This window comes from Oncorhynchus tshawytscha, linkage group LG08 (assembly GCF_018296145.1).
Source record: "Oncorhynchus tshawytscha isolate Ot180627B linkage group LG08, Otsh_v2.0, whole genome shotgun sequence".
NCBI lineage: Eukaryota > Metazoa > Chordata > Actinopteri > Salmoniformes > Salmonidae > Oncorhynchus > Oncorhynchus tshawytscha.
In genome coordinates, this window is record NC_056436.1 from 59,928,690 (window position 1) to 59,956,260 (window position 27,571).

The following is a 27,571-nucleotide window of genomic DNA, read 5'->3' on the forward strand; positions in this document are numbered from 1 at the left end:
TCAAAATAAAACATAACATTTGGTTACTTTTATGCCCGAGCTAAGGCACTGACATCATCAGAAAAAAACTTTGGGAAAACATGCTCCCTGCAACACAGAGATTATGTGTGAATAATATAGTACTACGGACACCTATGCTATTCAGACACGAGAATAATATTTCATAGTGTAGAATCCATAACAGCAAAGTATTCGGTCTCGCCCCCTGTATTAGGTTTGTTGAACTCACTTCCAAATATGGAAGCGAATGGTGGCGACAGCAGTGCACGCGCCTCGGTTCAACAAGGCGGCCCGCGACGCCGATCACCATATAAGGAAACAAGGACATGATTTTCGCTATAGCAAATTTCACTACGCATTATACGCACTGTTAGTGGGAGCAGCATTGTGCAGTACAGAAAGGAGAATGTAGGAAGAACGAGGTCAAAATAAAACGAGGGAACGGTTCTGACGCTGGAATATGAATGGATGACGAGCCAACTAAGCAGTGTACAGCCCTAAAACCTGTCCGAAATTATGAATCATTTAAATAATCCTGCTTGATACCAACTAACAGTAATGGGTGATTGATTCATCATCATTACCATTTCAAGACTGACCACCAAACGTATTTTTCCTATTCCAGTTATGTGAAGACTAGGATGATTAACGGTAATTTTTTTTAGAAAGTATAAAGATCGCAATCTATTGCTATCGTTAATGTTGTCCTTCCCTTTATCCATTCAATATTGACATCCTCTCCACAAAAGGAAGACCAGAATCAATTTTTAGAAAACAATTTTTTTGTCATAACAAAGTTAAATCGGTATATGTGATTAACCAATCAAGAACTCAACCAAGCTTACACAGGTCTTATGCATTTTATTTGGCTTAAGCATGACTTTTTCTTAAAAAATTAAAACATTTCAGTAACCAAGGCCCAACAAAATAACATTGCAAAAGATGATTAAAACAAAAAGGAAGAAATTAATTTTAAAAAACATGAATTTCATGCATCTACTGTAATATATTTTTTTATTTGTGGAATGAGTTCAAATGTAATTGTACAGAGAGGAGGGCGAGTGCAATATTAATTGCAGAAAAATCCCTCCAATAGTAGCCTCCAACAATGGAATGGAACATAGATATGGAATGTGCAAAAGGAATGTCAGAGCCAATGGAACTTCTAGAACTATGTTGATTTATCTGGATTCTGAGGAAGAGGTCTCTTGCCTTTTATTGTACCCCTATGTTTATAAGTAGTTCTTTGGCTGACAGGTCACTGAACCGCCTCACAATACCCATCACCTGCTTACACACAAAACAGTTAAGAAAACGGTTCCCAGAAATTCGAAATGATCACAATCTCCATTCAAGCAATCCTCTGTATTGAAAAATCTTACATATAACATCTTTGGAGCATTTATTTCTCAAGTAAGTGCAACTCTCTTAACCAACCTTCCAAGTTCAGAACCGTACGACATTTTGGTCAAGTTACAAGCAGTGAAGCAGTCTAAAAATTAAAAGATAAGTGGAATGCATCAGCACTTGCACTGCCTCTAAAGTGGGCTTGTGTTTTAGAGTCACCAATCGTGGTATCAAGAAAGAAGAGAAAGCAGTACAAGGAATCTCTGACATGGATAAAGGGGATGCAAATAAGGTGCACAATGCAAAACTGGGAATGGGAAGATATGTGCACAAGGCCACAGAGCGGTATAAAGAGACCAGCATTAAGTCAAAAAGATCTGGCTACATGTATAACTGGTATACCCCATTACAGCACAACATAGCATAGGTAAATTGCATCAGGAGGATACACTGCTTAAGTCTAACATGACTTAAAACCACCCTGGCCAGCCTCCTATTACTAAGCATTGGTCACAAAGGATATGTAGATTATGATGCATTCAAATCCATGGCATGTCCAATAATACAATACTTGGGTCTAGTATTTCTACGTAAACATCACTGGGTTGTCTATATAAATGAGGGGAAGTGTGTGAGAATGGCAGTGTCAGTCAATGTTAAAAACAGGTCCAGGGGAATAAACAACCCCATGGGTCTGAGAATGCACCTTGCCCCAGATACTCTGTAAGACTGTAGTCTAATCTTTATGGAGATAGACACTGATATAACCTTTGTATGTAGAGTAAAATTGTGCGATTGAAAAGATGCTGGTGAATGTGCATCATGTTGACCTCCCACTGCCATTATAATCATATGTTGGTTCCATTGGGTAGCATGGTAAGGCTTTAGTGCTGGGATGTGTGCTTGTGTTGTGTGCATGTTGTATTGCATTAAGATAAATAGGGCCAAGGCCATCTAGCTGGATTTCCTCATCTCAGCCACCGCTGGCCTCGACTTGTTCAATACCACAGTGGCCTGAAAGAAAAAGGACATGATTAAATTGCATTAAATAAAAACTGTAAACAGGTGTACTTGAACTACTTCTAAGGGGGAAAATGTCGATTCTTACAAAAGTTTACAAACAATAACTATGCTTAGTTTTTTTACAGTCCAACTGCAAACTCTGTACACCAAATGTGATCGGCCCACACACACACAATTCAAAAGATAGAGATGTGTTCACCTGCTGCAGTATGACATCTGCTGTCTGGTCGATGGCTCCCCCCAGCCCCCGGTATTTTCCCGAATAGCGTATGAAGCTCCAGGTGAGCATGGCGACCATGGCCAGGCCCAAGACACAGTCACATATCAAAGCAATTGTAGCCAGGCCGATGAAGAGCAACAGCCCTGACAGCACGTACAGGAAGCACACAAGGACAAAAAGCACTGCGGGCGTCCGGAAAGCACTGAAGACATTCTTTGACTTTCAAAGAGAAATAAAATAAAATCCTATTAATTATAATGTTGATCTGTTGATTTAAATAATTCTACCTTGAATTTATCATCAGTGAATTTAAAATGGAAAATACAATGTTTTTACTGACAAAAATGTATCTGGTGTGACTCTTACCTCATTGTGCTTGCTGAAAGACTGCCACAGTTCTACCAGCTCGGCCTCAAGCTGGTCTCGGTAGCGGTCGCAGAACTCCTGCCCTCCCATCTTCTTGGTGGAGGAGAAGACATGGAGGGACTCCTGGAGGAAGAAGTGGTGCTTCTCCTCCAGAGAGGCAGGAGCCACATAGGGAAGGTCTCCCCCACAAACCTTCAGGACAAAAGCAGGAGAGAGGAAAAGAGAATGCAAGGTGAGATCTTATGAGTATTAAGAGGAATTGTTCTATCAGAAAAAAATACACTTTCTTTGTCAACATTAGAAACCCACCTTCTCCATGTTCTTGTAATACTGGTCTTTGGCTCCTGCCACGGCTGCCAAGTTGTTGGCCTCTGCTGTGGCCTTGTGAGAGAGACATTTAGTGGCAGTAGACTAGTGACATTCAAGAACACCTCAAGACTTATGAACATCCTCAATATTAGCATTATATTCCTCTGTTGAGCAATACAGTGGAATATTACTTTACTCTCAAAGTGGAAAACCTAAGTGGTTAATGGGTGTGCACCTGCAGCATAGACTTCGGGTGTGGCAAGTCTTCACCTTGGTAGATCTTGATGTATGCCTGTAATCACAAACATTACACTGTCAAACATGACATAATGATACAAACCTGGCAAGAACCTCAGAGGACTGAACGCAGTCTCACCTTGAAGAACTCCAGCAGGCCCCTGCAGGTGACTTTGTTGCCGTTGATCTCTTTCTCAGCCAGGCAGTTAGGGTGCAGCAGTGTGGCGATGAGGTTGCGAAGCTCCTTTTTAAACTCGGGAGCCACATCTGAGACACAGGGTTGAATCAGATCAAGTCAATTGGTTATCATTAGATGGATTAACAAGATGAACAAGGAGGCAGCCATACCACTAAGCTGGCCTTTGAAAGCAGGGCTGGTGGCCACCTTCAACCCAGGATGTGGTAGCAGGAAACAGTTGATGGAGGTGAAGCAGGAATGAATGTGTTCCCTCACTGTCTGTAGTTCCTCATGCTGAGTCTCCTTCACCTGCACAACATCACACATACTGGTTACCATCACCAATGCATAACTGAACCTGGTTGAATTTACTATTGTATCTTACACAGTGCAAAGCAACAAAAAGCACTTAAATTTGTACCCTTAAAAGGGACTAGTACCTGTAGACGTTTATCCAGGAACTCTCTGCCTCCGTTGAGCCCGTATTTATACTCATAGGGAAAGCTCCAATCCCTGATTAGGAACATCAGAGACTGTGGGAAAAAGGGAGAATAGAAAGAGACCACGGTATGGTAAAAACAAGGCACTTTAAGTTAGAAAACATTATACCATAAAAAGTGCCTGCGAGTAAGGTCAAAATGCACTTCAAGATAATTGGTCTAGATCCTAAATGATCAATGAACATTTTCTTGATATTTACAAGACTTTTGGTTCACATGCCTGAAAGGGCTTCAGATAGATTTCATCCATGGCGAGGCGACCATACTCTGTGAATAGCTGGAGGAAGACAGAACACACAGGGTGTAATTAATTATGCACAAGAAGAAAAAAAAAATGTATATATAAAAATGGCTAAATTAACTTGAGGTACTGCAATTGCTATTAGAAACAGATACTGTAAATAATGTGGCCTTCATGAAGGGCTCTAAAGTGCGACCATTTTGGTCAGTATTTTGCCGTGCGACCTGACATTTTATTTTGGGAGCACCTAGCCTGCTAGCCTGACCATGAAAAAAATCTAAATCACCCATTTAATAATTGTTTAAATGATATATTATTTTACTACAGTGAAGTAAAAAAAAAATGCAGTGATTTGTACTTCTTGCAACTTTCTGAAGTGAGAATGCCTGTGCCTACACTTTGTGTAGCCAGTTAGTGATGTCGAAACAGTCGTTTCTAAACGCTTTCCCATAAAACTTTATAAATTAAATGTTAACTGCAAAGTAGGCTTATCTGGCAAAATGATACGATATCGTGATGATTTGTATCAGTTAGGTGGTCTTTTGGTATACAAACTCTGCTTTTGCAGATGTACAGAAACACTGCCAGCCAAACACCAGTCTCTTGAGGTGCACAATTGAAATTAAAAAGGGCAACTATACCCTCCAAACACCAAAAGTGTTATCCTGATGTGATTTAAGCATTGTTGTGGACATTTACCTGCCAACGTGGCTGGTGGACCAAAACATTTGTTTTTAGACCCTGTTCATAAACCATGTCACAGGCATTTGTTTACACCTGGTTTAGTCATGTTAACTAATTAGCTAGCTAGCTAACAATATGGTTACTTTACCAGTACAGCTTGTTCAGTCATGTTACCTCATTAACTAGCAAACAACCGGGTTACTTTACCAGTACATCTAAAGATTTGGGGGCACAGAAAGGAAAAAAGATAGCTTCTTTATAAGATCCAGCTGTGGAACATGTTGCTAGCCTGGCCAACACCAGACCACGCAGCAAGATGTCAGCAACAGATAGGGCAGCTCTGCTTCGAGCTCCTAAATACTCACAATTATTTCGCTACACCTGCAATAGCATCTGCTAAACATGTGTATGTGACAAATATAATTTGATAACAAGGCACACACTGTTGGTCTGGATTCCCTGTTGTCCAATGTTAAAAGTAGTTTTAGCGCCCAGTGTGTGGGTTTCAGCGAGAGACAAAGAAGCAACCACTGTAAAAGTAGTCCCCTTCATAATCGACGCATCATGCCAACAACATCAAAGCGCCTCCACAGAGTGTCGCTTTAGCCAGGCACACATGCTGCTGCTGAGGAAGACTGACCTGCAACTGCTGCAGATCATCTTCCTGAATGTTCTGTGAGAGGTTGTAGATCTGGAAGAGAGACACAAACAATCACAACCATATTACAAACATTGACATCAATTATGACATCAATTATAACAAATAACACGAGTGCACAGCAGATCACCTGTATTGAGCTGGTCATGGTGCTGAGGGCAAAGATTGTGGCACAATCCTTCACGGTTGACTGGTTATCAAATGCACCCTGGGTGTCCATCAGTAATACTGCCACCTTAGAGGGCAGAAATCAATCCAACCATCAATCAATCAAATACATAACACCAACATAAACATTACACTTTGCACACTTTGCAGTTCCAGTGCCCAAACAACTTTCTAGCACAATGGCAGAATCATTCCTAAGCGCATTGTTTAGAATGATGGAGTCAGTACCTCTGTTCCATCACTCTTCTCCACCAGGAAGACCTCACTCCACAGCTGGATGCCGGTGGTCTCTGGCTCTGAGCCCCCCCTCCATTTGAACCCAGTCAGGGGCTCATCGTCCTGGCCCAGCCATTCCTCACCATGCTTCTGGAGGAACAGACGCCACTACACATTACCGACTGGTCTGACTTGGCAGCAGCCTTGGGAATAAGTCTGACATCATGAAACAATTCAGGTCACAAGGAGAGATACAGGTAACTGTAAATAAAGGAAACACCAACATAAAGTGTCTTAAAAGGGCATTGGGCCACAACGAGCCAGAACTGATTCAATGCAGCTTGACATAGATTCTACAAGTGTCTGGAACTCTATTGGAGGGACAATGCAACACTAATCTTCCACAAGACAATTACATAATTTGGTGTTTTGTTGGTGGTGGAAAACCCGGTCTCAGGTGCCGCTCCAGAATCTCCCATAAGTGTTCAATTGGGTTGAGATCTGGTGACCGAGACGGCCTAGGGCATATGGTTTACATCGTTTCCATGCTCATCAAACCATTCAATGAACACTCGTGCCCTGTGTATGGGGGCATTGTCAGCCTATGGGGAAATAGCCATGGTAGCCAAAATAATGGCCTGCAAAGCCTTTTTAGACATTACCCGAAGCATGATGGGATATTAATTGCTTAATTAACTCAGGAACCACACCTGTGTGGAAGCACCTGCTTTCAATATACTTTGTATTCCTCATTTACTCCAGTGTTTCCTTTATTTTGGCATTAACTGTATGTCTGCAGGAATATAGAGCCATCAGATAGTAACAGACAGTCTAACAGGCATGGAGGGTACAAGGAGCACAGGTATAACACACATCTCACATACATACAGTTACCTGGATGTGATATAAAACCAATGAAATATTGAACTTTGAACGAAGCTTAGGACCATGGGTGTGTATGTTCTAATTTCAGAAACACTGACCTTCCTGTACATGTAGCGGAGCATGAAGTCCAGAATGAAGCTCTTGCCTTTCCGGAAGGCCCCAGCCACTGAGAGCACCACCACATGTTTGTCCCGGACCTCCGGTGCCAGCAGAACCCGTCCCAGAGCCTCTGTGTCCAAGGCAAAGGAGTGATCCTCCTTGCAAACTGTCACAATCTGGACCGGGCCTGGCTCACTCCCCATCGTTCCCTGTGGGTGAAGAGACAGACAAGATGTTTTTAATTTTGTAATTTTTTTTTATTTTTAAATTTGACCCCCTTTTCGTGGTATCCAATTATTTTTCGTGGTATCCAATTGTTAGCAGTTACGATCTTGTCTCATCGCTACAACTCCCGTACAGGCTTGGGAGAGACGAAGGTCGAAAGCCATGTCCTCCGAAACACAACCCAACCAAGCTGCACTGCTTCTTAACACAGCGCGCATCCAACCCGGAAGCCAGCCGCACCAATGTGTCGGAGGAAACACTGTGCACCTGGCGACCTGGTTAGCGTGCACTGCGCCTGGCCCGCGATGAGACAAGGATATCCCTACCGGCCTGCCTCACATCAAGCTATCATCAAAACTGATAATACTGTATAACTAATCGGTGTTACAACTTTGGCGACTTCCTTCCCATTACATTGCCTGGCTATCCATACTCCTTGCTCCGACTAAACGCTACGCCTACAGACTAGAGGTCGACCGAGTAATCGGAATGGCTGATTAATTAGGGCCGATTTCAAGTTCATAACAATCGGAAATCGTTTTTTTGGGCGCAGATTTGCCTATTTTTTTTTTTTTTTACACCTTTATTTAATCTTTATTTAACTAGGCAAGTCAGTTAAGAACACATTCTTATTTTCAATGACGGCCTAGGAACGGTGGGTTAACTGCCTCGTTCAGGGGCAGAAAGACAGATTTTCACCTGTCAGCTCAGGGGATCCAATCTTGCAACCGTACAGTTAACTAGTCCAACGCAATAACGACCTGCCTCTCTCGTTGCACTCCACAAGGAGACTGCCTGTTATGCAAATGCAGTAAGCCAAGGTAAGTTGCTAGCTAGCATTAAACTTATCTTATAAAAAACAATCAATCAATCTTAATCACTAGTTAACTACACATGGTTGATGATATTACTAGATATTATCTAGCGTGTCCTGTGTTGCATATAATCTGACTGAGCATACAACTATCTAAGTATCTGAATGAGCGGTGGTAGGCAGAAGCAGGCGCGTAAACATTCATTCAAACAGCACTTTCGTGCGTTTTGCCAGCAGCTCTTTGTTGTGCGTCAAGAGACTCCCGAGATGAGGCTGGTGTGACCGAAGTGAAATGGTTGGCTACTTAGCGTGCGCTAATAGCAGCGTGCGCTAATCTAATAGCGTTTCAAACTTCACTCGCTCTGAGCCTTGGAGTAGATGTTCCCCTTGCTCTGCATGGGTAACGCTGCTTTGATGCGGTGGCTGTTGTCGTTGTGTTGCGGAGGTTATACTGTTACACTGGCAATATTAAAGTGCCTATAAGAACATCCAATAGTCAAAGGTTAATGAAATACAAATGGTGTAGAGGGAAATAGTCCTATAATAACTACAACCTAAAACTTCTTACCTGGGAATATTGAAGACTCATGTTAAAAGGAACCACCAGCTTTCATATGTTCTCATGTTCTGAGCAAGGAACTGAAACGTTAGCTTTCTTACATGGCACATATTGCACTTTTACGTTCTTCTTCAACACTGTTTTTGCATTATTTAAACCAAATTAAACATGTTTCATTATCTACTTGAGGCTAAATTGATTTTATTGATGTATTAAGTTAAAATAAGTGTTAATTGAGTATTGTTGTAATTGTCATTATTACAAATACATATAAAATATATATAATAACAATAAAAATCGGCCGATTAATCAGTATCGGCTTTTTTTTGGTCCTCCAATAATCGGCATCGGCATTGAAAAAAATCATAATCCGTCGACCTCTACTACAGACATTTGTTTCTTCCCAGGAATGAGTGAAGGGATTAGATTAAACTGGTCCGGGCGCCCAGGTAGGTGTGTTTTGCACCAGGTTGAAGTTAATTGCATTAGTTTTGGAACTGGGCTACCTCCCGGGCGTGAGCCAGGTGCCCTGTTCAAAGCCCACAGCGAAGTCTGCTCAAAACGAAAGTGACGTAATTAAGCACGTGGAGTAAGAAGTAGGATTCTGTGTTTCACATGCGAAAGCGATTGAAAATTCAAACATATTTTATGGAAAAGAGATGTATGTTTCTGGACCATGCTGCCTTGTTGACAACATGACTGAGCGGTGGAGATTGCTGCTCCTCCCTCATCGCTTTTGCCCGTTCCCGCACGGACCATAGACCGATGCCCCTCGGCTCAGCATATTCGAATCTGCCAATTCTTGATCTGAGTACATCACCGACCCTTCACAGAAACCAAACACATTTTCAGGGCTGTCTGATGGGTCCAGAAACCGATGGGCTTGTCATTGGCTTTGATAATCTGGTTAGAGACGATCCAATCACTGATGACTTTCCCACAACACCCCTCACCATAAACGACTTCAATGACGGCAGTCTCAGACTAAAGTATGTAGCAAACGACAGAGCATCTGAAGAATTGAGTGTGTCGTCAGGCTACCCATTACATAATCCCTGTATCAACAATTCAAGCTCAAACTGAGGCCTATAAAAAGCACAGTAACGTTGAAATGTTTTGTTTTTTCTGAGGAGAACCCAGTGCCCAGTGAGAAATGATTCATAGTTTATACACAGATAAGCTTTCATGATTAGACAATGTTGGGCTCTGTGCAGGACTGTGTCTAAGGTAGTGTGTGATGCATCAACCCAGCTGCCGGCTAGTGCATGCTCCACATCCCTGCAGATTCCTTTAACCCTCTCAATGAGGCTCTTTGTTGCATTGCTAGTAGTCGCCCATGCCCACGGCAAGATGGGAACCATTATTGTATAACTAAGATGGCGTAGCAGTCAGACGTCTTTGTCGTGTCCCCATGTATATTTATTTTATATATTTTTTCCTTCGCATATCTTTAAAAAATATTTTTCTAAACCTCAACTTCAAAATAATCTCCTGCAACCCGCCTCACCCAATGTGGTGTGAATCTGCCTTTTTCTAAAGTATTTTTCTTTACTTCTGAATCCCCAACTACTAGCTAGTAGTCAGCTAACCAATGCTAGTGGTCATCAGCTAAACTTTAGCTTGGAAAACTCTCGCCAGTTTGCACAACGCGATTCAAACCAGAGCATACCGGACCTATTTTCTCTCCATATCCCCGGATTCCAACCGCAAACTCTGAACCTTTTCACATGGATCATCGCAGCTAGCTAGCTGCAATCCAAGTGTCTACTCCTGGCTAATGTCTCTGTCCCGAAGCAAGCACCAACTAGCCTGGAGCTAGCCCATGGTAGGCCCATCTCCCGGCTAGCTGAAGAGGTCCATCAGCCACTCTTGGGCTACAATACCTATACCTGGACACCTTTTACTGCCGGTACGAAGCCCCGCCGATCCTCCACGACTGGACTACAGACTTAATCTGCCCGAGGGGGTTATTCAACTGGCCCCTCCGTTGCGACGTCCCCTGAATGTCGATCTGCTAGCCGTGGCGCCGCTAGCTGTCTAGAGCATATCGGACTGTTAGCTGAATTTATTGGGCCACAAAACCTATTTTGTCGATTGGACTTGACCCCTAATCCATCACAACTGACGAGGAGGCTCCGCATGAGGAGGCTATAACAGACTTCCTCCGTCGCACCATCCCTCTTAGGCCCTTCTGCTAGCTTGCTAGTGTCTCCAGCCAGTCTCACTACTCACCGGACCCCTAAGAACACTCGGCTACGCATGCCTCTCACTAATATAAAAAACAATCAATCATAATCACTAGTTAACTAGGGTAGCCTAGTGGTTAGAGCATTGGACTAGTAACCAAAAGGTTGCAAGTTCAAATCCCCGAGCTGACAAGGTACAAATCTGTCGTTCTGCCCCTGAACAGGCAGTTAATCCACTGTTCCTAGGCTGTCATTGAAAATAAGAATTTGTTCTTAAATGACTTGCCTAGTTAAATAAAGGTTAAAAAAAACTACACATGGTTGATGATATTACTAGGTATTATCTAGCATGTCCTGTGTTGCATATAATCTGACTGAGTATCTAAGTATCTGACTGAGCGATGGTAGGCACCAGCAGGCTCGTAAGCATTCACTCAAACAGCACTTTTGTGCGTTTTGCCAGCAGCTCTTTGCTGTGCTTCAAGCATTGCGCTGTTTATGACTAGAAGCCCATCAACTCCCGAGATTAGGCTGGTGTAACCGATGTGAAATGGCTAGCTAGTTAGCAGAGTGCGCACTATTGGCGTTTCAAACGTCACTCGCTCTGAGACTTGGAGTAGTTATTCCCCTTGCTCTGCATGGGTAACGCTGCTTCGTGGGTGGCTGTTGTCGATATGTTCCTGGTTCGAGCCCAGTTAGGGGCGAGGAGAGGGACGGAAGCTATACTGTTACACTGGCAATACTAAAGTGCCTATAAGAACATCCAATAGTCAAAGGTATATGAAATACAAATGGTATAGAGAGAAATAGTCTTGTAATAATTCCTATAAAAACTTCTTACCTGGGAATATTGAAGACTCAAGTTAAAAGGAATCACCAGCTTTTATATGTTCTCATGTTCTGAGCAAGGAACTTAAACGTTAGCTTTCTTACACGGCACATATTGCACTTTTACTTTTGTCTCCAACACTTTGTTTTTGCATTATGTAAACCAAATTGAACATGTTTCATTATTTATTTGAGGCTAAATTTATTTGATTGATGTATTATATTAAGTTAAAATAAGTGTTAATTCAGTATTGTTTTAATTGTCATTATTACAACAAAAAATATATATATATGGGCCGATGAATCTGTATCGGCTTTTCTTGGTCCTCCAATAATCTGTGTTGAAAAATCATAATCGGTCGACCTCTACACTGTATAGACTTTTTTTCCTACTGTATGTTTTATTCCATGTGTAACTCTGTGTTGTTGTATGTGTTGAACCTCTTTGCTTCATCTTGGCCAGGTCGCAGTTGTAAATGAGAACTTGTTCTCAACTAGCCTACCTGGTTAAATAAAGGTGAAATAAAAAGTTAAAATTACCTAAAGGGGGAAAAGTCAACCAGGCCAATATCACCTAACATTAAACCTACTCTAGCTAGAGACTATATCAATCGTACACCTTGCTATACATGTTCAAATCAGAATAAAATTACTGTCCTCAAAACACCATTTAAAAGTGTTACAGGCAACATAGCCAACAGCAATGACAGGTGCTCTGAAGATGTGGTGCCAACAAGCAAATTAAGTGACATGCCATAATTTTCTCTACCATGACAGTCAGACAGGCAGAGTCACAGACTAAGTAACATAAGGAATGCATGACTGAAAACAGGTTTTCAACTGTGTAACTAGTTAACGTTACCTAGAAATAAAAGGCCCAGCAACAACCGTGTAGCCCTATCATACCATAGCAAGTTGGAGCATTATTTATAATTATAATATAATTATAATAATTATAATAATAAAATAATTATTATAATATAATTATAATATGTTTTCTATCTAGTACACAGGGCACAATAGTTCAGATAGCTGTTAGTATAAAGAAATGTAATGTACCGCACGCTGAACTTAACTAGCTAACGTTACAGTACGCTTGTTAGCTAGCCAGGCTTTCTAAGCTTACAGAAATTAATTTCTAACCATTTTAAACGACGGTTTACTGTTCACCAAATAGTCGTAAATTATTAGATAAAGCACTGTTTTACCTTTGGTATCCCGAATGAGGAATTCACAGGCACAAGCAATGAGTCAGAAAATGAACAATACTGCTGTCATGAAAACTTTTTCAAACTACGAATTCATTCACTTCCGCGTCCGCAGTCGAATTGACCTGTAGGGCTTGTGGTTTTGTCAATGCCATGAAGTAATAGAACTACATTTACAAAGATCCTTCAGGCGGTCATGCTTACCCTTGTGCTGATGGCTAAGGTAGATTTTAATGGAGTGCTACTAATGCGGAATCTACAGTATGTGCTAAACGCATTTACGTCCATAACGGACATGAATGGGCTTAGCACATTATAATTTCATTTTGTACACTTGCTCTCTAAACTTACTGACAGACAAATCAAAATATACACTACCGTTCAAAAGTTTTAGAACACCTATTCATTCCAGGGTTTTTCTTTATTTTTTCTATTTTCTACATTGTAGAATAATAGTTAAGACATCAAATCTATGAAATAACACATGGAATCATGTAGTAACCCAAAAAAAAGTGCAAAACAAATCAAAAAATATTTTATATTTGAGACTCTTCAAATAGCCACCCTTTGCCTTGATGACAGCTTTGCACACTCTTGGCATTCTCTCAACCAGCTTCATGAGGTAACCTGGAATGCATTTCAATTAACAGGTGTGCCTTGTTAAAAGTTCATTTGTGGGATTTCTTTCCTTCTTAATGCGTTTGAGCCAATCAGTTGTGTTGTGACAAGGTAGATGTGGTATACAGAAGATAGCCCTGTTTGGTAAAAGACCAAGTCCATATTATGACAAGAAAAGCTCAAATAAGCAAAGATAAACGACAGTCCATCATTACTTTAAGACATGAAGGTCAGTCAATACAGAAAATGTCAAGAACTTTGAAAGTTTCTTCAAGTGCAGTCAAAAAAATCATCAAGCGCTATGATGAAACTAGCTCTCACGAGGACCGCCACAGGAATGGAAGACCCAGAGTTACCAGCCTCAGAAATTGCAGCCCAAATAAATGCTTCACAGAGTTCAAGTAACAGACACATCTCAATATCAACTGTTCATAGGAGACTGTGTGAATCAGGCCTTCATGGTCGAATTGCTGCAAAGAAACAACTACTGAAGGACACCAATAAGAAGACTTGCTTAGGCCAAGGAACACGAGCAATGGACATTTGACTGGTGGAAATTTGTCTGTTCGTCTGGAGTCCAAATTGGAGATTTTTGGTTCCAACCTCTGTGTCTTTGTGAAATGCGGTGTGGGTAAAAGGATGATCTCCACACGTGTATTTCCTACCGTAAAGCATGGAGGAGGAGGTATTATGGTGAGGGGGTGCTTTGCTGGTGACACTGTCTGTGATTTATTTATGATTCAAGGCACACTTAACCAGCATGGCTACCACAGCATTCTGCAGCAATACGCCATCCCATCTGATTTCTGTTGAGTAGGACTATCATTTGTTTTTCATTGGGGAAATGACCCAACACACCTCCGGGCAGTGTAAGGGTTATTTAACCAAGGAGAGTGATGGAGTGCTGCATCAGATGACCTGGCCTCCACAATCCCCCAACCTCAAACAAATTGAGATGGTTTGGAATGAGTTGGACCGCAGAGTGAAGGAAAAGCAGCCAACAAGTGCTCAGCATATGTGGGAATTCCTTCAAGACTGTTGGAAAAACATTCCAGGTGGAGCTGGTTGAGAGAATGCCAAGTGTGCAAAGCTATCATCGATGCAAAGGATAACTGATTGAAGAATCTCAAATATAAAATAGATTTTGATTTGTTAAAAAAAAATTGGTTACTACATGATTCCATATGTGTTATTTTATAGTTTTGTTGTCTTCACTATTAGTCTACAATGTAGAAAATAGTAAAAATAAAGAAAAACCCTGGAATGAGTAGGTGTTCTAAAACTTTTGACCGGTAGTGTAAATATATATATAATTTTTTTTACATAGGGCAAAACATTTGTCTACAATATGAATTGTTATTGTAGTATAGTCAGTCTTTGGAGCTAATGGGTATCCTAAAAAAAAACTTAATACACCGCCATAATCTACAGATGACCTGGATTATTGATTTTATCAAGTACATTTTGTGTTTTGACATAATCCCTAGATGGGTACCCAAATACAAATGTTAATACTTTGTTATAGCCAGTCAATTCCCCCCACTAGATGGCGTCTGCCCATTGAATCCTGTCATTGTCTGAGTATTTGAAAAAGGTTTACATGATAAAATGGTTTGGGACACATAAAAAATTACCAGTCCTATATTTTAAAAGAGATTTGTGCTTTATTGTTAAGTTGAGAAGTGAAAAATAGATGGATTGAGAAGTCTAAGGTTTCTTTCTAAACAAACAAATCAGACAGCCTATAAAATATATTCTCCGCAAGAACACGTGTTTAATAAATGCTGCCCCTGGTAAAGAGATTATAAAATCTAAAACATTAAAAAAATATGTTAATCGTGAACAGACAAAGATTCAGGAGGATTAAACATAACTTTCTTTGTCCCCTGAATCTGACAGTGGATTAACTGGCAGTAGATCTCATGTTATCATTCATCGGAAGTATTCCATCAAAATACAGAGGTCTTGATTCTTCGTATCATCATATCGGTACAGCATCAATCTTTTTTCTCCCTCATTTGTACCAAAAGCATATGCCAAGATTTGGTTTATGTCAATTAATGTGGTGAGTGGCTTAATGTGTTTCAGTGCTTCAGGTAGGGTGGCTTGGATTTGCAATCATAGTAGCTATATCACTTCATGACAGCAAATCAAATCTCAGGCAGTGTCAACACACAGCAGCAAATTGTCAATTTCTATCACTCAGGTTGAACATAATCACCTTGCATCACAGTGTAGGCATGTCATTATCTGTAGATCAGTCTAATGTCCACCCCCTGCCAGGTCCAGAAGTGACCCAGCAGCCTCTTGGGCCTCAGCATCCAGCTGCAGGATTTCTACAGTCTCCAGATCTAGTTCAGTGTCCCCGGGCAGGACCAGATACTGGTACTGATGATACTGGTAGTAATGGAACTCTATGTAGCCGCTGTCTGACAGGGGGTCTTTCTCCATCTCCTCACCAACCTCTTCCTCATATTCCACGGCCTCCATATTGACAAGCTCCTCATGGTCAGGAGTCAGAGGGCAAGGTGGATTTGAGGAGAGAGGTGGGTTGTCTGAGGTCAAGGCTGGGGGAGAGAGGGAGGAGAGGAGAAGGGTTTGAAAAAGGGAATCTGTGTGACAAGAGACCATCATTTGTTTTTGTACTGTACATTGAAAAATGTGGCATGTCAACATCCATTATAGGTATCAGCATACATTGTTGATGTGCAATGTGCAAATGTTTTATAATTGTGTCCTATACAGTAGAGTAGAGCAATTTATGTAAAAGCTTTAAAAGAGATAGAAAAGCCATGCATTACAGTGCATACCATGTAAACGATCCCTCTCTGAGTGGAATGTAGGGAGTTACTGCACTAAAAGAGAGAGTGACAAATGGCGGAACCATGTGTAGCTGTGGCTATAGGTTGTCAAGGTAATAGAAGGTTGTTGCCAAGACAACAGCACACAAACCCACCAACCATGCAACATGCAGAGTAAAGAGGTAGAAAAAAAAATCAGCAGGTGAATTAAGGTGTAAAAGATAGATCAGTTGTTCCTCAATTAAACTATGACTAAACATTACGAGGGAACCGACATCTTCAAAAATACATTTGTGAGAGGCACTACAATACTGTCTGGGGCTTTATAGTTTGCCCACAAACTTCAGTGTGGGTATCAAGATCTAGGAGGCTGACATTTTTAGTGATAGCCTGGGCTAACCTGAGATCGCCACAGTGTCACACACCATAGATACTCCATAATCAGCTCCCTCCAACCTGCACAGGACAGAGTGGGAAGACAAATACAGTTAGTTGGACTACTGGTAAGGTTTTGACTGGGCTGTGATAAGCCTGCTATTGTAAGACAAATCATTAACCCACATGCGTTAAACAACAAGAATTTGGGCAAAAATATGTGGTAGTCACAGAAGGATTTGTGAGATTTGGCACTGTGAACTAAACTGCAGTTAACTGTTCGTTCATACTCACAATGCAGGGTTGTTTAGTAAGTTGCTGTTAGTGCTATGGTAATACTGGGTCTTCCTAAGCACCTCCAGAAGAGCGGATCGATATTCTGGACACACGCACCACAGTGAGCCCTTCCCCACAGACTGAAAAAACACATCATACGCAATCTTCGATATCACAAAACACCATTACTTCAAACAAACAGCGAAACGTAATGCAATTGGCACATTGAAGACGAGTGAACACATCTCACCTGGTTCTTGTCCCTGTGAATCCGACAGAAGCTCTTACTCAGAGACAGGTTGTGCCGAACAGAGTTTCTCCACCCCCCAGGTGCTGCTCTGTAGTAGGGGAAGCTGTTCAATATCCAGTCATAGATACCCTTCACTGGGAGCCTCTTGTCTGGCGAGTATTCTATCGCCATGAAGATTAGACTGCTGAAGGAGTAAGGGGGCTTGGATGGGGAGGAAAGGTGGTGTTGGGTAGGTATGGGATCCTGGGGCTCCAGCTGGGGCAGTGGTGTTGTTTTGGGCAAGGGCTGCAGGGGAAGCAAATTGCCTCTTTGATGTAACCAGTTGAGGCAGGTCAAGTCATCTTGGTCAGATGTGGTTGGAGAGTTGAGGCAGTGTAAGTTGTGTCTGTCAAGGAACTGAGGGGGGGACAGGGAGTCTAAAAGAGGGGAGAGAGATTCAGTCTTGAGGTGAATGGAAACTGGGGCTGTGGGGGAAAGCCAAGTAGGGCATGGTGGAATCGACAGAGGAGACAGAGGGAGTGAAACATGGACAGTGGAAGAAGTCTGCAGAAGAGAGGAGAAAGGCGGGGACTGGTAGAGAGTGGTGGGATAAAGAGATGTAGGAAGGGGTGGCAGTGTGTGAGTGTCACTCTCCATCTCTCTCCCAGCAGACTTCTTAAACACTCATTCAATAGATGATCTGTTGGGCAAAGCAGAGCAGTCAAACATTTCAAAGGCATAGCGAAACATGTAGCTCAAGTTAACAGCAATGTAGTTCCACAATTTGAAAAACGTAAGTAAACCCAATTTATAACAGCGTTGGTAGACCAGATCAGGTGGTCTTACTGAATTAATTAGTGGCTAAATGTTGTGAGTCAGTCTACTCTCTGCCCTGCACCAGGGTCATTCAGTTGGTAAGAATATAAAAACATACATCAAGTTAAAGATTAAGAAAAGTCTGAACAAAGTCCTCCCCCTTTTTCTTCTGGTTTTGCATGAATGATTTCGCTAGCTATACTAGCAGATTCAAACAGCTACAGCAGCAAAAAGGCATTGCACAGGTGGATACATAAAATCTTCCTGAATAGAAAACGACTTTTATTTCTAAAGGGTAAATAAAGCAGACTGCTCATGAAGCCACATGGTGCTCAACAATGCTGCTCATTCTTCGGAAAATGGCGGTAGAATATAAAGTTACATTTAGCACAATCAGTCAAGCAGTCTTTTGTTAAACTCCCCCTCAGGTGCTGACAAACACTTAAAACAGAGTATAAAAAAAACAATGCATTGCTTACCAATAAAAGCAACGTATTAGTTCAGGGTATATCGGTAAATCTCGAATTATGCAAAATATATTATTCAAAAGTTTAAAAATATTGTCTGATATCCATACGAAGAATCGAATTCCTGCCCGTCTGCCTTCTATCCGTTCGTGTTCCCTTGGAAACCAAAAGGACGCTTTGCAGGTTGCGCGTCACCTGCGCGTTCCCGCCTTAAAGATACAGTTCAGTATTTATTTTCCCAACAAATGGAGAGGACAAACCACTTTCCAGATATGATTGTCACAGCATTCCCAAATTCAAGGTCAAAGATGATCAAACTGAGCAACAGACATTTTTCCATTGAAACTTTACATTCAGTTAAAAAAACAGAGGCATGGTTAAAATTCAAAGCTAAATATGTTTATTTTTCTACAAAAACATAACACTGATTGTTGTTCATGCTCTATAAAGTTTAGATACATAAAAGGAGGGTTTAACAGGGAAGGATAAATGGGGAAGATAAGAGTGCACTGGTAGCACATCCTCAGAGTAGCTCCATCATTTTACATTTAACCATACTGCAACATTTCTGGTAAGCCCAAATGGACAATATACACAGGAAATTTTAGAGGAAAACTGGAGTGTGGTGTGAAATGTTTCTCATAATTATATTCCAATTTCATGAATACAAAACCCTTCTTTCTCTATAAATAAGAGGGCCAAAAAGGACTCAGTAAAACACGGTGAGAAAACATAAAAGCCTTCCATTTTGACAAGCGATGCATCTTGCATACAAAAGTCTCACACTGTAGAGGAGTCAAAAATAAATGTTCGTTTAAAACTAACCCACAAGCTGAACACAAGATACAGCTCGATATCTATTATCCCCTTTTCTCTGGCAGATGAGCTGAAAGGCAGGTAACAGTGACACTCAGAAGAACCAAATTTGTAGAAAGCAGTGTTTTTAAAGTTTTGTTTTTGTTTTTTAAGTTCGATACCAAAGGACCTCCGCATCAGACCCCATATCAGGTCACCTGACCAGATGTGAGGTGAGCCAGTAGATAATGATTGGCTGAAAGGCGGCGGTGGCCACAGTGATGTACAGGCGGAGTCTTGGTTTGGCACTCGCCCCAGCCCCCATGGAGTCATGGGAGAGAGATGACAGAATCTTCATTTTGAGAGAACGGACCTGGTGATATGATCAAAATGCTGTTAACTCTTGGACATGAAGTTTAAAGACACAAAAACATATTAAACTATGTCAACTTGGCTACTATAATGCATAACAAATTCAGAATAATTCTTAACACACATTTCCAGAGTTCTAAAGTACTTACAATGAAAAACATAAGAGCACACGATGACCAGGCGAGAGCCACGAAGTAACCATCACTGCCAAACAGCAGACCACCCAGCACTGTGAAAATCATCCTAAAACAAAGAAGCATCCTTAAACTCAGGGGTACCACAGTAATGTCTGCAAAATGTAACAACTTGAGGTAAAAAAAAAAGAAAAGTATCTCTTATAGAGTGTAGATAACATAAACCACGTTTAAATCCGAGTGAAGTCATACCGTATATATAAAAAATAAAAATCACAACAGCTGTGATAGAAACAGGAAGTTTTGGTAGAATTTTATAAATGCAGAAAGAATGTTCATTCGACATGGTGGGATCTTTTTGCGTCTGTAAAATTAATTCTGTGAGAAATGGCGGTGGAAACACCTTTATACGCAAATATTGATATAACCGTCACATAAACTTGGATTCATACGATGATATGGTGGGTGGTCCTCCCACTATGACTCGGGAAACCATGCAGTTTTAGGCAACAGATGAAACCACTTATGATGAACTTCACAGGGTGGTGAAAGTGTACAGTGATCTTGATGCTCATTTCCAATAAAATATTGAGGGTCTTATTCTGTTGACATGATGATCAATGTTTGACTGCTGTTTGATCCCCCCATAACAAATATCTTGCTCTTATCCATAATAATCTCATAATATAGACTAACCTACCTGTTGGCTAGAGAGCACGTAAGACCAGAGTAGACAACGTTTTCTATTTAACGGAACCATGTGAGACAAAACCATCAGTAGAGTTGAAAAATGTGATGGAAACACATTGAACTTTACATTTTTATTCGGTACATGAACGCTTGAGCGAAAAAGTACATTTTGTGTGCACTACGTCATCGTGCACTGATTTTAATTCGCAACAAGTTTGTTTGGTGTAAACACACCACTGGTGGGAAAATTCACATTTTCTTCATGTAGATTTTGGAATATTCACATGAAAATCAATCACCAATTGGATGAAAACCTAGCTATAAATCTAATGGAGCCCTTACCCCACATATTTGTATCCACTGTAGGCAATGAGGTCAAACGTGGATAGGTCAGAGTGAACCGTGAGAAGGTAGAGACTCAACAACATGACCAAGACCTCTATAACGACCCACACCAAAGCAGTGCTGGCACACAGACCAAGGACCTCTGGACTGAACCTGCCATTGAAGAAGAGAAAATAATGATGAGGGGGGAGAACATTAGTTGGTTGATTCATAAACAAAATGAGATAAATAAATAAAATATTTATTTTAGTGTCACAAATAGTGTCACTTAAATGAATACATTGTATCTAACACTCCAGAAATCATACATTTGCTTGGCTATGTTTGAACAGTTGTAAAGAAATAGTAGTTGATGTAACCTGTTCTGAATGCCAAGGGCCATCCCAGCAAGCAAAATGTAGGTGATGAAAGCCATTGCTGAAAAATAATACAATAATAAATCAAATCAATTCATAGTCCGTCACTTCAATATTAAACATCTTACTGATATACCCGATCAATAAAACATACTTACAAGGTATGTAAAGGTCGGGTGCATTCACGTCATGCCTGGGTGTGAGAGGAGTGTCTCTGTGGTAACGAACTTCCCAGTCCTATTGACATTACGACAAAATGTGAAATGTATTTACACAACATCAGAGAAGCACAGACATATAGTTCTTACTGGATCTAACATTTAGCAGGGCACAGAATGTCTAACAATGTCTCCTAATCTGAGAAGGGTAATTTGTGCAAACATATCATGCTTGTTAATATAAAGATTGATGAAGCACAATTGCGTCGGTCCTTTTTACACCTGCAACATGAGAAAATTCTCATCTTCTGTGACCACAACACACACATCAACCCACACTGCTAGCAGGGTGATTAAAGAGTGATTATCTTGTTTGGAGGCCCAACTATCTGATATGTACAAGAACATGAGATGAAGGAGGAATGCCAAGACTGTCTCCATGACCTTGACACACCAGTGTGTGCTACAGTGCTGTTGAGGATCATACTCTGTAGAACATCATGTGCAAGAACGTGACATGGTGCGTTTGGTGTAATAAAATGACTTGATTACCTGGTGTGTGTATGGGAACATGAGGAGCAGCAGTTTCTTCATTACATATTTGCTGTCGACGGCAAAGAAATACTTCAGCTTGTTCACAGACACGTACCTGCTGATCTGAAGAGAGATTGCACAGGTTAATTTCTCTAACTGTCATGATAAGTGGAATCAAAGATGGTTGGCACAGTCTCATTATTTGCCGACCAGTGCCTATGCTTGTTTGAGGCTATACTTTTCCGATATTGGAGCCTTAATCAGCAGACGGTTCTGATTGGGAAATCGTTGTTTGCGTAGAAAGATTTAAATCCAATTGGTAGACGCACCAGCCACTTCCAAATCAAAACATGGATGTCAATGTTTGCCCATACATGCGCCATTCTAATTCGCCTGTGAGGCTGATTAGCTAGTGCAAACAGGTGTGAAACAGACAGTAGTCCGCGCAAAGCGATTTGGAGGGGGTGGTAGCATCCAACAATTAGATTGAATTATTTATTGGGCACTGCTCAGCGATGCAAACAACGATTTCCTAATCAAAATAGTCTACCAATTACGGATAAAGGCTCAGATATTGGAAAAGCGTCACCAAATAAGCACGGGTCGGCAAATAACTTGTTAAGTGGGTAAATGTTATACAGCTATTTATTTATTATTTAACTAGGCAAGTCAGTTAAGAACATATTCTTATTTACAATGACAGAACTACCCCGGCCAAACCCTAAACCGGATGACGTTGGGCCAATTGTGGGCCCTATGGGACTCCCAATCACAGCCGGTTGTGATACAGCCTGGAATCAAACCAGGGTCTGTAGTGATGCCTCTAGCACCGAGATGCAGTGCCTTAGACCGCTGCGCCACTCGGGAGCCAAGCTAGACAAGGGTTTGACTGTAGTCTAGGAAATGGTCTAAGTCTTATCCAGGCTTCTAAGGAAGTAATTATTGAAGAAGTGAACAGTAGGCTCCCTCAGGCACAAACTGAGTCAAGTAATAGACGCAGACCAGCTCTATAGCTCATGTGGCTACCTCATGCACAGCTTTACCCTAACCATCCTATCTGGCTGAAGTCCATTAATAAAACCTCAGCTGTGGATCGGAAAGGACCCACAGGTGAATGCAACACACCAGCAGCAACTCTTGTCTATTTAACTGTTCATTTGCTGGAACGTGGCCATCACCCTGATGAGAATGAGACCAGTCTGTGGTGTGATTCTCTCACCTCCTTGTTGACAATATCCTTTCCCTGGTTGGCCAGGGAAGAGCCATATATCATGGCTGCACTGGCCATTGGGTCAGCAAACAGGTTGTTGACCCCAGCACCTCCTGGCCCTCCAGCTGGAGCCCCTCCCATGTTGTACCCAGGGGTGTAGAAACCCTGACTGTTCATTGGTGGTGCTGCCGAACTGGTATCGTCAAAGAGGAGAGGGTCCCCAGCGGGGGGAGCTGCACGGGCTCTTGGCTTTGCTACAGAGGGACAAATGGGAATGAGGATAGGGTAGTGTGTAAGATACAGAAGTGGGGGAGAGTAGGGTAGTGTGTAAGATTTGGCCAAAACAGCCAAATACTCCATCTAAACATGAATCGATTCTTAATTGAGGTATGGTTCTAGAAACATAAAGCATCAAAATAATTTCACAAATTATACACGCTGTACTACAACGCCAGCTGTGCCATCAGAGACTCTGGGTTCGCGCCCAGGCTCTGTCGTAACCGGCCGCGAGGTCCGTGGGGCGACGCACAATTGGCCTAGCGTCGTCTGGGTTAGCGAGGGCTTGGCCGGTAGGGATGTTCTTGTCTCATCGTGACTCCTGTGGCGGGCCGGGCGCAGTGCGCGCTAACCAAGTTTGCCAGGTGCATGGTGTTTCCTCCGGCACATTGGTGCAGCTGGCTTCCGGGTTGGATGCGCGCTGTGTTAAGAAGCAGTGCGGCTTGGTTGGGTTGTGTATCGGAGGATGCATGACTTTCAACCTTCGTCTCTCCCGAGCCGGTACGGGAGTTGTAGCGATGAGACAAGATAGTAGCTACTAAAACAATTGGATACCACGAAATTGGGGAGAAAAAAAAGGGGTAAAAAATAATGTAGTAATTTAACCTTTTTTATTTTGCGCTGACATGAAAGATATGTTTCCAAAAACATAACGCAAGCAATGTGCTTTAGTGTTTGGAGCAAGCATCGGGGCTCTTAACAAAAAACAGTATTTGTGCATTAAAGACCTCTCGAACAATGAGAAAGTTCAGATTCAAACTCCCATTCACCAGCTCTGCAAGCGTTATAATGTACATTATAATTTAGAACCTTTTTGGAAATACATACCAACCGTAGCAGAAGTAAATGAAGATAGTTACTTAGCAAAACTCCACATTTGGTTTTCAAGTATTTTGACATTACAATGTTTGCAGAATTGGGAGTTTGAGTCTGAGCTTTCTGTGCGTTAGAGGTCTAACATGCTGACCACACCGCTTGCATTACGTGCACGAGCATTGCAAAATAAATTTACACATACATGTTATTCAATCATTTCATCCAAACTGTTCGTGAGTGTTTGCGTAACCAGGCGCTGCAAGTCCCACCTCCCCCATCTCCTCAGTTATTTTTAGGATCATATACCAATGTGGGTGGTTGAAAGATAAACTGAGGTCCACACTCCAGTCGGTGGCGGTAATGCATCTTAAAGTTGTTTGTCAACCGCCATAAAAAGTCCAAAGAAGAAGACTGAAGGAGGAGAGATTACTAGAAACCATCTAGGTTTACCTTTTTATCTGTGGACTAATTGTCAGAGTAGAGGACCTTGTGCATTTCAGGTAAAATAACAACCCAATGTTTATATCCAAAGACAAATTAGCTAGCAACGACAAGTAAGCTAGCTAAATTGCCACGAATGTTTCATGCATTTCAACCTGTCCCCAAATTAATATAGTTGGTTCAGAGATCTTTTTGATATTTCAACCTGTGTGTCCTGGTCACATCTGTTGTGGATGGACAAAATCAACATGCGCGTGCCCAGTCTAGTCAGCATGTAAAGCACAGATTCTGGTTCAGTTAGTCTATGAATGGGCTAGGGTGAAGTATGACAATTACATAACAGTTAAGGCAATTATGAGTGACAATATGAGTATCAAACCTGTAACTACAAACAATAGTCATGCCATGCGGGATGCAATGATAGCCTCAGGCTTTGATCACATCGATAGCTTCATTGCGCAAAATAGTATGCAGCATGATATTTATTTAACCTTAATTTAGTCAGTTAAGAACAAATTCTTATTTTACAATGATGGCCTACACTGGCCAAACCCTCCCCTCACCCAGACGACTCTGGGTCAATTGCGCGCTGCCCTATGGGACTCCAGATTATGGCTGGTTGTGATACGGCCCCGGATCGAACCTGGGTCTGTAGTGACGCTTCTAGCAATGAGATGCAGTGTCTTACACAACTGTGCCACTCCGGAGCCCTAATCTGGAGATGTGTCCAAAAGCTCAATGCATTGATCACACCGACTGTTGATGTACAAAATACTAAAAAACATCATCTGGTTATGTGCGCAACAAAAGTTCAACATTTCCTTTCTGCTACAATTTATGTCAAGCCGTCAAAGTTTAAAGCCTGACTCATACTTTCGATTACTCTTTTGGTGTATTCTAAGAGTTATTGCGCAAAATAGTATACAGCATCATCTGGATATGTATGCAACAAAGTTCAACATTCACCTTCTACTACCATTTCTGTCAAGCAGTCTAAGCATATAGTTTGACGCATACGTTCGAAAAATGTAACGTATGCAACGCACTGCAAAGCAATCCCAGCGTTCCATTGGAAATTAATGTACATCCGGTGTACCAAAACCAGGTCGGTGTGTTAGAAGCGTTACCTAACTCTAGCAAGCTACATTATTAGTTAGCTGTATCACATAGATAACATGTAGCTAGCTACTTACCACTTGCTCGGTAGCCATGATGTGGAAGGTCCATTGTAAACACCTGTTTAAAAATAGAAACACAATGTTTGGGTTTGATAACGTGTTGCAACGCAATTTTATACGTCGCAGGATCTTCGCATCCAGAAGTTAGTTAGCCAGTTATGTTTCAATGTTGGCTAGTAGTACGTAGCCAGCTAACGTTAATTAGCAGTTTTTCGTCGTTAACGTTACTCTTGGCTGCTCGTCTGGGGCTAGCTACCGAATGCTAACTGAAAAGCTGGTTAGGGTTTGCCACCATTTGTGTGAACACAATTGACAGTTAAAGCAGAATAATGTACAAGAGTGTTTATAAAAAAACATCAATAACTATGACATACTCATGGAATACAATATTCACTATTTAAAAAGCAAAACGTTACATCTACCTACGTGTCCTATGGTGCTTCCTTTGAACCCGCCTCTTTTACTTTACCTTAGCTATTAATGGTCGTCTTCTGTGCCTGCGTGGCAGCGTGGATAAGCAAAATACTTCTATTGGTCCAAAATAAAGATTCAGCCTGTGCACGGATTGGTTTTCCGGGATATCAGTCTTCGCTATTCATTAAACCAAAGAGAGCACAGTAGGAAACTCTGAATTACATATTCATCAGCTCTTTCAATTTAGGCATGGGGTGTATTCATTACGCCGATTCTGTTGCAAAACGTTCTGTCTGTTGCAAAATCTGTTGAAAAACGTTTTGCAACAGAAACCGTTTACTTCAAAAGGAAATCCGTGCTGTTCTTTGGATAAAGAGATGGATTGGCATCGAGTTATGGCTAGCTATAATTTTATAGAAGGTAGGCAATGATGTCTTCTGAAACAGTGACTCATGGTGAACTTGTAAATGTAAAAAGTGACAGAGAAAGTTATAACTTGTTTAAAAACAGCAAAGATTTATCTTTGGAGTAAACGGTTTCTGTTGCGAAACGTTTTAGCAGCAGATTTTGCAACAGACAAAACGTTTATCAACAGATTCAGTGTAATTAATACACTTTCAGCCTAGGTTGAAGGAACTGATGAATATGTAATGAACATTTCATGATTCACGAAGACTGACATCACTGAGGACCTGAAATAGTCTCACCATACCAACACTGTGGGGAAGAAGGCACAACAGTCTTCTTCAACCTCAGAGGCCAAGACAAAATTCTTAAGCCTCCATCGGGGCCATGGCCTGTTCACACTGCTACCAGAAGGCAGAGACAGTACAGGTGCATCAAAGCTGGGACATAGAGACTGAAAAACAACTTATATCTCCAGGCCATCAAACTGTTAAATTGTCACCACCACTAGCCAGCCTCCGCCCAGTACCCTGCCTTGAACTTTGTCACTGTTACTAGCCTGCTACCACCTGGTACTCTACCCTGCACCTTAGAGACTGCTGCCCTATGTACCTGGTCATTGAACACGGGTCATTTTAATAAAGTTTAAATACGGTTTTACCCACTTCATGTTCTAGTCAAGGCTCATCCTATATAGCTATTGCTGTACACAACTTTTCTATTCATATACTGTCCATACACACCATCATATACATATATTTATATATGTCAAAGGAGGTTGGTGACACCTTAATTGGGGAGGACATGCTCGTGGTAATTGCAGGATCATAATTAGAGGAATGATACCAAATATATCAAACACGTGGTTTCCATGTGTTTAATGCCATTCCATTCGCTCAGTTCCAGACAATACT

At 41.5% G+C, this 27,571-nt stretch overlaps 3 protein-coding genes across 7 annotated transcripts; all 3 read right to left on the bottom strand.

Moving 5' to 3' along the window:
• Window positions 1-846: 846 nt before the first annotated feature.
• Window positions 847-13,096, bottom strand: LOC112256213 (atlastin-3). 2 transcript variants are annotated; one of them, XM_024429295.2, is made up of 14 exons: window positions 12,952-13,096; window positions 7,131-7,340; window positions 6,160-6,294; window positions 5,894-5,998; window positions 5,746-5,796; window positions 4,401-4,457; window positions 4,121-4,213; window positions 3,851-3,989; window positions 3,642-3,769; window positions 3,501-3,557; window positions 3,266-3,337; window positions 2,957-3,148; window positions 2,570-2,809; window positions 847-2,361 (listed from the first exon to the last, which is right to left on the bottom strand). In XM_024429295.2, exons 2-14 carry the CDS (start codon window positions 7,332-7,334, stop codon window positions 2,302-2,304), a joined length of 1,533 nt encoding a protein of 510 aa, XP_024285063.1. In that variant the 5' UTR covers window positions 7,335-7,340; window positions 12,952-13,096; the 3' UTR covers window positions 847-2,301. The 2 variants fall into 2 exon arrangements, with proteins under 2 accessions (XP_024285063.1, XP_024285062.1); XM_024429294.2 differs by having other exon boundaries at window positions 6,160-6,297.
• A 2,117-nt stretch (window positions 13,097-15,213) lies between these two features.
• LOC112256211 (forkhead box protein N2) lies at window positions 15,214-18,807 on the bottom strand. Of its 2 annotated transcripts, none has more exons than XM_024429289.2 (5): window positions 18,546-18,807; window positions 17,272-17,950; window positions 17,040-17,161; window positions 16,771-16,826; window positions 15,214-16,136 (listed from the first exon to the last, which is right to left on the bottom strand). In XM_024429289.2, the coding sequence occupies exons 2-5, from the start codon at window positions 17,905-17,907 to the stop codon at window positions 15,832-15,834; spliced, it is 1,119 nt and encodes a 372-aa protein (XP_024285057.1). In that variant the 5' UTR covers window positions 17,908-17,950; window positions 18,546-18,807; the 3' UTR covers window positions 15,214-15,831. The 2 variants fall into 2 exon arrangements, with proteins under 2 accessions (XP_024285057.1, XP_024285058.1); XM_024429290.1 differs by lacking the exon at window positions 18,546-18,807 and adding an exon at window positions 18,185-18,527.
• Window positions 18,808-18,910: 103 nt separating this feature from the next.
• Window positions 18,911-26,399, bottom strand: LOC112256212 (protein YIF1A). Of its 3 annotated transcripts, none has more exons than XM_024429293.2 (9): window positions 26,308-26,399; window positions 25,854-25,896; window positions 23,137-23,381; window positions 21,936-22,040; window positions 21,384-21,462; window positions 21,229-21,286; window positions 20,867-21,022; window positions 19,850-19,943; window positions 18,911-19,701 (listed from the first exon to the last, which is right to left on the bottom strand). In XM_024429293.2, the coding sequence occupies exons 2-9, from the start codon at window positions 25,885-25,887 to the stop codon at window positions 19,543-19,545; spliced, it is 930 nt and encodes a 309-aa protein (XP_024285061.1). In that variant the 5' UTR covers window positions 25,888-25,896; window positions 26,308-26,399; the 3' UTR covers window positions 18,911-19,542. The 3 variants fall into 3 exon arrangements, with proteins under 3 accessions (XP_024285061.1, XP_024285059.1, XP_024285060.1); XM_024429291.2 differs by having other exon boundaries at window positions 26,261-26,356; XM_024429292.1 differs by having other exon boundaries at window positions 26,265-26,324.
• Between the last annotated feature and the right edge of the window lie 1,172 nt (window positions 26,400-27,571).

Excerpts from the sequence above, each read along its gene's own strand:
- LOC112256213 (XM_024429294.2), bottom strand. The coding sequence starts at position 7,334 with ATGGGGAGTGAGCCAGGCCCGGTCCAGATTGTGACAGTTTGCAAGGAG. Across the intron at positions 6,298-7,130 it reads TCCGCTACATGTACAGGAAG|AAGCATGGTGAGGAATGGCT; the intron begins GTCAGTGTTTCT and ends CTGTTCCTCCAG. Across the intron at positions 2,810-2,956 it reads CTTTCAGCAAGCACAATGAG|TCAAAGAATGTCTTCAGTGC; the intron begins GTAAGAGTCACA and ends TCTCTTTGAAAG.
- LOC112256211 (XM_024429289.2), bottom strand. The coding sequence starts at position 17,907 with ATGGAGAGTGACACTCACACACTGCCACCCCTTCCTACATCTCTTTAT. Across the intron at positions 17,162-17,271 it reads TTCACAGGGACAAGAACCAG|TCTGTGGGGAAGGGCTCACT; the intron begins GTGAGATGTGTT and ends GTGTTTTTTCAG. Across the intron at positions 16,827-17,039 it reads TTACTAAACAACCCTGCATT|GTTGGAGGGAGCTGATTATG; the intron begins GTGAGTATGAAC and ends TGTCCTGTGCAG.
- LOC112256212 (XM_024429293.2), bottom strand. The coding sequence starts at position 25,887 with ATGGACCTTCCACATCATGGCTACCGAGCAAGTG. Across the intron at positions 21,463-21,935 it reads TGTTCCCATACACACACCAG|GACTGGGAAGTTCGTTACCA; the intron begins GTAATCAAGTCA and ends TAATGTCAATAG. Across the intron at positions 21,287-21,383 it reads ACCCGACCTTTACATACCTT|CAATGGCTTTCATCACCTAC; the intron begins GTAAGTATGTTT and ends ATTATTTTTCAG.